A 13537-nucleotide genomic window follows, 5' to 3' on the forward strand; every position below is an offset into this window, starting at 1 on the left:
GATTGCTGGTAAAATTCATGTTCTGGGAATAATAAATTAATTAAGTAGTAAAATATTGCTGCAATCGACTTCGCTGTAAATAGCTCACTGTATCCTCTACCTTACTCATGAGTAGGGGTGTGATTTTTTGGTATTAACAATATACACAAAATGTGTTGAAACTTAATTTTATGCATGGAAAATGCTAATCCCTTAATGAAAGTCCAAAAGTAAGTGAAATATATCAGTGCATTTTCGCGAAATCGATAGAAATCCACGAAATTACTTCATAATCACGATGTTTTATGGAGAATTCGCACGAAAAATGACTCTTTCTTCCAAATAAAACGTGAAATTTTTCTTAGTTATAAAATACTGGTATACATGAACGTTTCTACATATTTGATCGTTAAGCATTACATACGTGTGACATTTGGCAACAATGTACGCATAGTTTTAGGGACTACTTGTATGCATAGTTTCAGGGACTAGTTTCAGGGAGCAATGCAAGAATACAATGGTTATTTCTTTTTCTCGCAACAACTGCCTTTGTGAGATCAAGAAAGGGATGCCATCATCCCCTCACAGTCGAATGAATTTGAATTATGATTTTAATTAATAATGCAAACAATTTTCTGTTAGTTTCAAAGGTATTCTTTCAATAGTAATTTTAAAAAATGTTATTTTATTATTTTTAAGTTTCTTTAGGGTGTGAAATATGCCCGAAATTGCTTGTTTTTTTACGAAATATTCTCCGAAATTAAACTATTGTGATCACCGAAATCAGGGTAAAATGATCACCATAAAATCACAGCCCTACTCATAAGCTTTCATAAATATCACTTATATTTAAACACATAGCTATAGCACATGGTAGACATTTTTATATCTTCAGCCATTCTACACTGATTGCAGCAAACCCACTTCATCTCATACGCTAGTGTCTCAAACCCTCCTTGATACTGCTCAGTGGTGGATCATATACAACAGTACAAACTCATTGCTATCCTTAACAAACAGAGAACAAGTCTACATAAAGATTAATTTTTGATCCTACAGAATATATCTGTTATGGTAACAATTGAACTACTCTAATTATTATGACAGATAATAGGAATTGAAAATTCAAACTTATGCAAACAAAAAAAAAATATATATATATATATATATATATATATATATATATTTATTTAATAATGAGCTCACCAGAAATCTTGACTAATCTGCAGATCTTTTTCAAAATTCATATTGTCTTGAAAACATAGACTTTGTACTACTTTAATGAGGTTTGTTGTTGTTTTTTTTTTTTTTTTTTTTTTTTTTTTATAAATTCTCTTTCTGTATACGGTTTTTCGCTTTAGCAATTTTCCACACAACTTCATAACTTGTCTAGAGAATGTTTTTCCTCGTGAACTGCGGTTCAATCTGGTTGTTGTATTTGGTTTATTGCTGGTTGCATTTCATTTATTTCTATCATAAAACTTGCTTTTTAGTTCTACTGGTTTTTTAACACAATCAGAACCTGGCATGGGATAAAGTTTGTAAATATGGTAACTTATATTATCGTGATGATGAATTTTATGTTGAAATTAATATGGATATATGCGTAAATATGTATGTTCATTCATAATTAAAAAAGAAAAGAGCTGCATGTTTCAGAAAAAGAGAACAAAATTTTAATTAATGTAACTTTATAATATGAATATGATTCATATTTTCATAATACTGCTGTACAATTCATATTTTAGCAAGCTAACAACACTTTCTAGCACAACAAGCATTTAATGTTCTTCCCTTTCTCACAAAGATATAAGTATTGTACTTTCCTTTCCTTATGGAAATAATATTTTCTTGCCTTCTTCGATTCACTTACTTCCATTGAAAGAGATATACTTCCTTATTCAGCCGCCACTGGTAACTATACGAGTGAGTACATTGAAGCATGTCGTCGCCCTCAGTAGTGTAGTTGGTATAGCGCTGGCCTTCTGTGCTCGAGGTCGCAGGTTCGATCCCAGCTGGGGTCGATAGTATCTAAGTGTGTTTAAATGCAACAGGCTCATGTCGATAGATTTACTGGCATGTAAAAGAACTCCTGTGGGACAAAATTCCATCACACCAGCGATGCTGATGTAACCTCTGCAGTTGCAAGCGTCATTAAATAAAACCATAATTTAAATTTGAAGCATGTCAACAAACCTTGCAGACAAAGGTGAACTAGAGGGTGGGAGTTGAGAAATTGTGTACCATAAAATGAGGTGAATCTGATATAGTATTGTGCAACCAATAATATATATATATTTTTTTTTAACAAAGAATGGTGCACAGATATCGCTGATAATTTGAAAGCATTTTTGACACTTACGTTTCTAAGAAAATAATTTCTTAGCAACAATTGATATTTAAATCACGTGCAACTCACTGTGTTCGTTAGCAAGAAGGGTTCCGAGGTGCTCTACATTTTTGTTGGAAAATTCTTGTAGACAACTTGTACTGTAGTTCATTACATATTTTTTTAATAGATTAAGTAACACAATATTTAATTTCATAGGAGTCCTTTGAGGGTTAGTGTAAAGTATTACAGATAAAATTAGTTTCGTTTTTATTTTATGCCTTTTCGATGTAGTATTGTTGTTTTGGAAGGAAACTCCGAATACACGTGTATATAAGGAAGAAGCCAATAATTCGTAATTGGGATTAATTTTGTTACTAAGTTACGCTCCTTAACTTAATTTTCGTTACGTTTTAGGTTAATTTCAACAAAGTGAGTATATGCAAAGAAGCTAGGACCAACGAGAAAGTGCAATTGCAACTCATTGTACCTTTGTAATGTGGCAAAAGCTTTAAAATTAGGAATTTTAAGCATTAGAAAGGCTTCAGAAGAATATGGGGTCCCTTACATGAGCCTGAACAATAAATTAAGCTATGAGAAAATTATTAAAGAATAAAATATTTCATTGGCAGAGTGGCTAGAAAAGTAGGACAGGACATGTATGAGAAGAAATTTCTCCGAGAAAAAGGTGGGAGAGAGTGATACATTGTTTATATAGCCTGCCACTGAAGTAGAAGGGCAGATAATTGAAAGGTGGTGCAGTAAACCTTGCGACATGGGAAATACACATTCTTTAATATTGATTGTCATTTACTGTCTTTTTATAATTATATTTTGCCATAAATATTGAAATGTTCTTTAAAAACGTTTGTAAAACTTCAATTAGTGATCATTTTCACACATTCAGTTGTATTTATCCAATTTTAAATGTTAAAATAATGTGTGATCAAATTCACCCCTCCTATTGAGGAGAGACTGATCAACAATAAAAGTTAAAACAAAATGAAGTTGAAAACAATAGAGGATATTTACATTCAGTACACCGGATTCTAAAAAAATAGAAGATTATGGAATTAAATAGGCACTTCGCTAAGATGTAACCTTATATGGTTAATGCTTAGAAAACTGAAAATTTTGATCGGGTTCACGCCGTGTTATAGTCTTACATGACAGAACTTCACACAAATACATGAAAAGACATTTAAGATTTTTAATTTAGTTAAGTAAAATTATACATTCCATTTAAAATAACACACAAATACATCCCTGTCATTTTTTTATTAAATAAAATTAATTTTTATAACATTCTTAAATGTTGTGCGATAAAATACTCTAGTGAACCTGACAATTTAGCTACAAAATCATATATATCAAATTGTGATACTTTTCAGCAAAAGTAAACATTAGTATTTAATGTGTTGTCTGGCTCCTGTATTCACTTGTTCTTTCTGGCATTCCATCCTACAACATAACTTTGTATTTTTAATCATCATTTTGCTTTATGGTAAACCCTGACAAGATTTTAACTTAGAGTTCATTATATACTGTAAATGAAAGAGCTAAATATTTCCTGTAGAAGAAAAATTGAGAGACACTGGAAGAGATAACTGTTGGATCTCCATGATGGCTTCTGTACCATAAGTTTTAGTTGAATTATTACTTGTTTAGACTTTATAAGTAAACTCAGGATTGTCATGGCAAAAGTATGGTTGTGATTGGATGCTGAGAGTGGTAAGCTTCCTTTTCCATGATTCTGTTTAGACTTTATAAGTAAACTCAGGATTAAGCAATAATGAAAATGTGTATTTCTTGAAATAATACCCATTGATTATTGAATATTCGTAATAGCTAGGCTTAGTGTTTAGTTTTAGAAAACAGAATCATAATTGACCGTAAGATATGAAGGTCAGACTATAGACTTACTCATTTTGTGTGTTTGTTACAGGATGGTAGCACAGCATTGAACATTGCAATGGATGCAGGAAATAAGGATATAGGTGTACTTCTATATGCTCATGAACATTTTTCGCGTGGAAGTTCGCCATATACATCATTACGACATAGACGTTCCAAGAGTGCTACACCCACCATGTTGTCAAGTACAACTCCACCATCACCAAGTCCTGTGCGGGAACGGGTGTCACGCCACGAGCAAGCTATGTGATCAAACTCTTAATCTATTGGGTTAGTGACAATACCTTGCAAATCTGTATTTACTTGAAGTACAATTTGACTTTAAGCATAAGTTGTTTGTTTGAGTGTATATACAATATGAAATTGAGTCATTTTGGTCATTACCACAAAGCCATTTCTTTTTTTCTCGAATTGATGAACTTGAATATTGAGACATAATTCTGTAATCCAACTCGATCTTCCTCGTCTGAAAAATCTGGGACTTTATATTGAGTTAAAATTGTGTCGACAACTATATTGTGGAGTTTCTGCAAAAATCCTATAACTCTAATTTTTCTGAAAATGGAGTTCTTGTTATCTGAATATGTAAAATGGCATGCTCCATTGTCTGGGAAAACTCACCTTCTCCTGTGAGGTATAGTTTTGGAGATGTAGTCTTTGTCAATTTTCAGTAAGTCCTAAAATGACATTTTATTGCTAGAAAAAAGCCTTTAAAATCACTTAGTGGATTTTCACAGAACTTTACAGTCTCTTATACAGGGAGAATCCAGCAAGTCCATTAACACTACTGATAATTAGGATTATCAAGTTTTACTTTTTCACAGATGCTGGTAATATTTATTAAAGAATCTGTAATAAAATACATTTTCTGTCTCATTTGTCTTTTTATTCTTGACATGTTGCTCAAATAATAGCCTACTTAAGAGTTTCACTCCGCCAAAATGTCCTCTACTGTTGCCTACTATTCTGCTTGGTCGGAAGTAAGCTGCTTGAAGGGTAGTTCTGAAATTGAAACGTGCCTTATGCATTTCTTGACCAATATTATTCCAGATAAAGTGAAACAGGTTTTTCATGTTCTCAGATACTTGTGGAGGACAAAACCGAAACCAGCATATTGCAGCACTTTTAATATGTACCTAGTTCAAGCTACCTACTTAAGTGATAGAACAGAAGTTTTTCGAAAGTGGACATAATTTCATGGAGGTTGACTCCATGCATAGTTCAATTGAAACAATAAGAAACACATTTCAGTTTATACAATGCAGGACTGGCTAAACATTTTTCGAATTGCTAGAGCAAATTCACGGAAAGAACAAAAAAAATCTCCATATGTTGTAAAAGAATTAAAATTTCAGGATTTTGTTGATCTGAAATGACTAAGTAAACAAGTACTGAGAAATAAAACAGTAGACACTGCAGGGAATGAAGTGAATTGGCCGATGGTCAAATGTTTCAAGTACTATAAGACACACCCTTTGTTGTATCAGTATGACAATCCAAATGCTTATCAATCTATCAATACAAGTAGAAGAGGTCTTCCAAAGAGATTGAATGAAAGGATTGAGCTGAAAAGAATGTATACTCAACATTTTCCAATAAGCACAGACAAAAAAGCAGATTTGCTGAAATTTTGCAGAAGTGGAGCTATACCAGAAGAATTCCAGAGCTGGTATGAACAACTACCCACCCCAGTAACTCTTAAGGACCTCACCTGAACCTGGAGCTTAAGGCAGTGGTAGTGATGATTCAGACTAGGAGTATTAATTGTTTTTGCCGTGAGAACTCCTACAGTTGTTTGTCCGGGAAAATCCACTAGTGAATATTGTTTACATATTATTTTCATTATTTGGTAATTAATGTAGTTGAGTGAATAATTTCGAGGGAAAAATTGTTCCGGAGCCGGGTATCGAACCCGGGACCTTTGGTTTAATGTACCAACGCTCTACCACTGAGCTACCCGGGAACTCTAACCGACACCGATCCAATTTTTCCCTCTATATCCACAGACCTCAAAGTGGGCTGACAACCGTCAAGCAACCAACTTCGAGTGCACACTAACTCCGTGTGACTTAAATTGTGGTTTTCTGTTAACGAACAGTGACGTTCTTGATTTGCATAATACACGTCACTGTTCATTAACAGAAAACCACAATTTAAGTCACACGGAGTTAGTGTGCACTCGAAGTTGGTTGCTTGACAGTTGTCAGCCCACTTTGAGGTCTGTGGATATAGAGGGAAAAATTGGATCGGTGTCGGTTAGAGTTCCCGGGTAGCTCAGTGGTAGAGCGTTGGTATGTTAAACCAAAGGTCCTGGGTTCGATACCCGGCTCCGGAACAATTTTTCCCTCGAAATTATTCAAATCAACTTTACAGGGAGTTATACCTGAAATCTTGATTTGCAATGTAGTTGAGTGTTCAGAAATGTTATATGAATGCTAAATTTCAATTAAACAATGTTGTTAGAAACATTTGTTTCGAATAAATAATTGCCACCTACATATTTCTATTTTTTTTAGACTGCTAAAATTTCATCTCAATTTTTCTCAAAACTTAGAAAAATGGAGTTATAGAGTTTTCACAGAAACCCCACGATATTGTTTACCTACTTTGAAAGAAACGAGAAGACTCTTTGATCATAACAGTTTCTATTTGTACACACAGTAATTTTAAACAGTTAAGTTTAAAGTCAAATTCTATCCTATAAAATGTAATAATTTTAAATATTACTCGAAAATATCCATTTGTATTCCATTTAATCAATGTGGTCTTCCATTTCCAACCATATGTACTCTATACAAATTAGCAAATTAGAAATTATTTTTTTGACAATTCAGAGACAATGGTGTAACTATTAAACCTTAGGCTGTTGTATCATTGCAATGTACAATAGGTACTCATTTAAGTTCTTCCTTTATTGGTGGAGTTACTAGACTCAGTAATGTTAATATTTGAATTTAATTCTTGGGCATATATTAAAATTATTTGATAAGACTGTATTCATAACTTCTTGGGTTTGTTTGGCACTAATAAAATAATGCACATTGTTCGTGCTTAAGTTACATTTTAATATTTTATACAGTAATTTTTTTCTTTCTATAAAAGTATTCATACTTAAATTCATAATTTGGTACTATACTAAAGGGATTCATACAATAAGACATGCAAAAAATGAGTGTATTTTTTAAGAAATTCTGAACATAATTCTAATAGACCTTAACATTCTACTTAGAATTTAAAATAACTTGTTGCGTGCAGAGCTTTAGAATAAATATGTAAGAAATAAGTGAACCCTGCTATTATTGCAATTTAAATTAACTGGCTAATAATATAATATATACACACTCACGCACACAGTGACCCAAAAGTTTCCATATGTAAGGAATGTCATATCAAAATAAAAATGTCACATAATGTACTCAGTGTGGCGGCCTTCGAGAGTCTGGCATATGTCAAAGTCTTCTAACAAGTTCTGATGCACACACTGCAAAATGTCTGGTATCACATGATGGCAGATATTGACAGTGCCTGCAGATGTTGTAAGTCAAAATTTTCTCCCAGTAGATCTGTGAATTAACGTGACCCCAGAGGTAAAAATTAAGAAATGTGAGGTCTGGGGAACAGGATGGTCATTTGTTGGGTCCTCATTGGCCAATCCAATGGTTGAAAAAGTACCTGTCAGCAGTTGATGAACAGGATGGGAGTTAAGGGGGAGGTGCCCATCTTTCTGAAAGTATGCTGGGAAATCCCCCTCTGCATTCAACATCAGCAGTATTATCTTCTCCTGCAAAATCTCAAAGTACCATTCCCCAGACTTCACATCCCTTGATTTTTATTTCTAATGTCAGCTTAACTCGCAGGTCTCCCAGGAGAAAATCCGGGACATGCACCATCTACATGACTGCATCATTGATGCTTGCTGTGATGTGATTCTAGACATATAGCATGTGCATCAGAGCTGGTTGGAATGCATTGATCTGTGCCTGCCTCTCGAAGGTCGCCACATTCCCTACATGTGGAGACTTCTCTCGACAGTGTATATATATTTAATGTAATTAATAAATTCGCATTGCAGTGTACTATTACAATGGAATTCCTTCATTCTTTTTGGAACATGTTACCTGTTGATTAGTCAAGTACTAGAAACTACAAAATTCTGCTAGTCTGGCGGAATTTCATTTCTGAGGTGAGGACAACTGGAAGGCAGAATTCAATATCACCAATGATATGGTACACGAGATTGAAGTCCAGTAGAGTTTGAATATTAATAGATTAGTTATTGGCGGTAAATTTTGCCTGACATAATTTTCCAGTTCTGCTTCTCTTCTAAAGATAACTATATTAAAAGATTTTTGTTGCTCTTAAAAATCTCTTTCACCTAGATTTGAGCCATTGAACCACGAATCTTAACAACACGACCATAATATTGCTTCAAGTGACAAATATTATGGGAACGAGTTGAGGAATTAAAAGATTTGTAGTTTCAAATTTAAGTGAATAAGTCTTAATAGATTTCCGATGATTTGTACCTCAATGGAAGTGGGATCATTCCTGTAAAGATAAATGAATAAATAAAATATAAAAATAGGAAAAATAAATGTTCTGAAATATGCTTTAAAAGAATGTAACATATATTTACATTAAGTGAAATTGTCTACAACTGTTAAGCTAATGTAACATACTGCCTTTCAAAACAAATTCTATCATTCTATCATCAGCATACTTTTGAAAGTATTCAGCTTATATGGGATTTTTCGGAAGTGCATACTTTGTGAGGAAGGGAGAGATACTCTAGACAGATGCGTTAGTTCCTAGGAAGTATAGACTGCATTGAATGTCACTAATTCATTGATACCTAACATTGTCTGCTTTGAAATGAAATATTTCTTTCAAACATTTGTCCATAAGTGTAACAGAATTATTATTTCACGACGAAATCTTATTACTGGTCACTTGTTTCACAACAAAATTAAGACAAAGAATTCTTTCTTTGAAACAAACTGCGTGCTTTTTTTAACGTCAGGTCGTTGAAGTTTCTGTTTCAGTAGAACCCATAGGAATGCATAGAGAAAGAATTTCGATGTATCCACACCATTTATTCAGATATTGCATACAATGATAATAGAAATCATGTGCTACTGATGAACGATGTTTCTGTTCATTTTTTAATTGGGTTATTTTACGATGCTGAAGTTATTTAGTGTCTGAATAAATGAACCTGATAATGCCGGTGAAATGAGTCTGGGGTCCAGCACCGAAAGTCCCTCAGCATTTGCTCGTATTGGGTTGAGGGAAAACCCCAGAAAAAACCTCTACCAGGTAACTTGCCTCGACAGGGATTTGAACCTGGGCCACCTGTTTTCGCCGTCAGATGCGCTAACCCTTACTCCACAGGTGTGAATTATTTCTCTTTATATCCGCTTCTTAAAGACTATATAAGTAACCTTATTTTTTTAAGGAAAAAACATTGAATAATTCTGAGCACTTGATTTTAATTAATTCTAACTGATGCATGGAGCCTGTGCATTTACTAGAATTCTGCTATTATGAGAATATAATAAGATGGGCTTGATGAAAGTTTATGTTGTATTGAGAGGATTTTTTATTTTCCCCACCTGGAATTTCTAGTAGATTTATCTTTTCCTTCCCATAATTACAGTTATTTCAGCATGTTGTTGATTACATGTGAGATTTTTTTTTTTTATCAATTTAGTTGTCAAGGTACTTAGCATTTTGACTTTCTGAAATGTTGTATTGATCGAATATATCTGGTAATTTGTGACATAGTGTGAACAACTGTACGATGTTTTATGTTGTGTCCATTACAATATTGTAGGTAGTACACCAACTTTTGAAAGGCAGCATTCATATTGTGTTGAGCTCTTTATGGTTTCTCTGTGATGCTGAGATCCACATTACCAGTCGCCCTGGTTGGCGAGTTGGTATAGCGCTGGCCTTCTATGCCCAAGGTTGCGGGTTCGATCTCGGGCCAGGTCGATGGCATTTAAGTGTGCTTAAATGCGACAGGCTCATGTCAGTAGATTTAGTGGCATGTAAAAGAACTCCTGCGGGACAAAATTCCGGCACACCCGGCGACGCTGATATAACCTCTGCAGTTGCGAGCGTCGTTAAATAAAACATAACATCCACATTACCAGATCAAATGCCTACAGTACTACTTTTGCACCTGGAACTTTTTGTGTCATATTGTGGAGATCATTTGTTGTCATATTGAAGAGAACAGTATTGGACACAAGAGCCTTGAGGTAAACCACTGTGGGATTGCTTGAATTTTTAGATTTTCTCACTCTTTCTCTCTCTTCCCCCTCCCCTCACAGAAAGTTGATTGAGGAAGTTGTAATACTGATTTCGCATTTTTCTGCAGATTCCTATTCTAGAATTTTTTGTACCAGTTTCATCGAATGCCCCTTTGAAGTCAATGAAAATGGCGAGTACTGACTCTTTTCTTGTTCAGGGATTGACTTTATATTGTTGTTTGTTAAGCAATTGAGTAAAATATCCTGAATCCTACTTGTGCAGGACTTAGCAAGTTTTATTTATCTAAAGACCAATTTTTATTCTGGAGGTGATCATTTTTTCCATGGTTTTAGTAAAAATGCATGTTAGAGAAATGCGTCTACAGCTTTCCAGTGATTCGGATGAATAGCTTGTTAGGTTTCAAGATGATTACGATCTTTAGATTATACAGTTGTCATATATATAAGATTCATAATCTGAATACATTTCTTAAGAGCAGTCAGGTCCAGGTTTTTTATTAGTTCTGCTGGGATTTTATCAGCTTCACAGCTTTTCTTTGGCCTTAGATATGAAATACCAGTTTTGAGGTCTTGTATAGTAAAGTCTGCCTTGGAAATATTTTTTCCTATTGTGTGTGTATACTACTTCGTTTCTGTGGGATGAAGTAGATTGCCTCCATGTGGTGCACCTTGGATCTTAACCAGACGATCTACATACATGAAATGCTAAAAATGAATCCTAGTAAAGAAGCTAAAAATCTTGCAGTTTGTATGTGTTGATTTATAATTCTTAGGTCTGTTGTAGTGAATATCATTTTGTGATCAATAACTTTGATTTTCTTACACAGTATGTTAAGTTCACATACCTTCCACAGCAGCCAATTCTAAATCTTTCAGTGTCAGAGACGATGATCTTAATTGGGTGAACACTTAAACACTTAAACATGGGACTTGATCTGTTAGTTTATGTTTATTTCTGTACAGGTATTTAATACATCATTATCTTCACTGTGAACAATATTCAAATGTATTTACACATTTCACAATGACCATCATATTTATGTTGTTGTTTTCTTCAGGAAAGGATACTTAATTTGCAACTCGGTGTTGGAAGAAAATTTCGTGTTTAACATTGTTCTACGTATATCCTAGCAACAATTATTACTAAGTGAACTAACTGGCAAAAAGTGCAGACGTGTGCTGCAACAGCACATGGGAATCAGAATATCCAAACAAACCACTCGTATAAGTATCCATGCTCACTAGATGACTTTCACTGATTGTTGCGTATATTATACAGCAGTGGTCGGCAAAGATTACGTGATATAAAATGCAACCTGCAATACACAAAAAATGGAAATGTAGGAGGGGGAGGATACCCAAACTGCTTAACGTTGAATGAAGAAGTGATGGCTAAGGGGAGGGAGTTCATGCCTTACCCCTCCGACTTGCTTGTGTATTAAGAGGTTGACTCGCAAGACAAGAAATGCCAATCATTGATACACAGGGTGATTCAGGACTCTGCACCAAACTCGGAAGGATGATGGATCTCACATGGAGGACCATTTTCTGTCAGAGAACAGTTGAGGTATGCACCCCTGTTTAAAATGCAGTGCTACATACATTGGTTTCAGTGGCAATGTTCACAATGTTCAGCCAAGTTACGCTCCCCTTTTCCTCACCCCTACCTGTACAGTTGTCAAAAGAAAAAGTGGCCGCTCTCCAGAAGCAAAGTTCCCTTCAGATATCTTCGCTACAGTTCGGAGACAGGTGATGTTACATGTTGTATCACGTTGCCTGATATCTACAGTTATAATTAAAGTATTATTTGCGTTACTTGATAGCATAATGGTAGTGTTCTGGTCTCTTATTCGTGAGATCCTGCGTTCGAATACAACTTCATGCTCTTTATGTTATTTTTTTTGTTTTGTTTTTAAGAGAGATACAAAATATACATAATTGCTCCTTTCCCTTTTATGATTATTTTAGTAATTAACATCAAGTTCATGGATGTATTATGCCATGCCTTTATCATTACTTATTATGATATTATGGCTGCAAATGGAAAGAAAAAAAAGATTTTATTCTCAACAAAAATATCTTTCGTGGCATAAACAAAAGAAACTTACTGGCGTCTGCCTTAGAACATTCAAACAATTAATCGTTCAAAAAACAAAACAAAAAGCTACAATTCAATATATTTAATCTGTCTTTCCCACATCTCGATCATATCTTGCATTCGATTATTTTTTTTACTACGCTTTATCAACATCTTGGTTATTTAGCGTCTGAATGAGGTGAAGGTAATAATGCCGGTGATATGAGTCTGGGGTCCAGCACCGAAAGTTACCCAGCATTCTTGCAGACGAGTGGGCATGGAATCGACTAGAGTCTTTTCAAATAACTACAATTCTCAGCCACGACATTCCAAGCATCCTGGACATACATAAGCGTTCTGCCCATGGGCAGGTCTTTCACTGCAAACCCAGCATTCTCCAATCTTTCCTATTTTCTGCCTTCCTCTTAGTCTCCGCACATGATCCACATATCTTAATGTCGTCTATTATGTGATATCTTCTTCTACCTCGAACTCTTCTCCCATTCACCATTCCTTCCAGTGCATCCCTCAGTAGGCATTTTCTTCTCAACCAGTGACCCAACCAATTCCTTTTTCTCTTTCTAATCAGTTTCACCATCATACTTTCTTCATCCACTTTTTCCAACACAACTTCATTTCTTATTCTGTCTGTTCACTTCACATGTTCCATTTTTCTCCACATCCACATTTCAGTCCACATCTGTAGAGTAATGGTCAGCGCGTCTGGCCGCGAAACCAGGCGGCCTGGGTTCGAATCCCGGTCGGGGCAAGTTACCTGGTTGAGGTTTTTTCCGGGATTTTCCCTCAACCCAATACGAGCAAATGCTGGGTAACTTTCGGTGCTGGACTCCGGACTCATTTCACCGGCATTATCATCTTCATTTCATTCAGACGCTAAATAACCTACATGTTGATACAGCGTCGTAAAATAACCGAATAAAATAAATAAAAATAAAAAAACCA

General features: G+C 34.8%; 1 protein-coding gene and 2 non-coding genes across 7 annotated transcripts in view; 2 read left to right on the forward strand and 1 right to left on the reverse strand.

Moving 5' to 3' along the window:
- LOC138707912 (KN motif and ankyrin repeat domain-containing protein 1-like) overlaps positions 1 to 13537 on the forward strand; it is a 437992-nt gene that overhangs the window by 392808 nt on the left and 31647 nt on the right. For 3 of the 5 annotated variants that reach the window (XM_069837956.1, XM_069837959.1, XM_069837960.1), the window contains one exon: positions 4254 to 7296. In XM_069837956.1, the coding sequence (XP_069694057.1) occupies positions 4254 to 4472 (219 nt within the window). In that variant the 3' untranslated portion in view covers positions 4473 to 7296. Of the gene's footprint in view, positions 1 to 4253; positions 7297 to 13537 lie in introns of those variants that run through there. The other 2 variants (XM_069837957.1, XM_069837958.1) reach the window with 1 other exon arrangement.
- On the reverse strand, positions 6114 to 6185 carry TRNAN-AUU (transfer RNA asparagine (anticodon AUU)). The gene has a single exon. It is a non-coding gene; the product is annotated as a tRNA-Asn (tRNA).
- On the forward strand, positions 6486 to 6557 carry TRNAN-GUU (transfer RNA asparagine (anticodon GUU)). The gene has a single exon. It is a non-coding gene; the product is annotated as a tRNA-Asn (tRNA).

Source organism: Periplaneta americana, chromosome 10, assembly GCF_040183065.1.
Source record: "Periplaneta americana isolate PAMFEO1 chromosome 10, P.americana_PAMFEO1_priV1, whole genome shotgun sequence".
NCBI lineage: Eukaryota > Metazoa > Arthropoda > Insecta > Blattodea > Blattidae > Periplaneta > Periplaneta americana.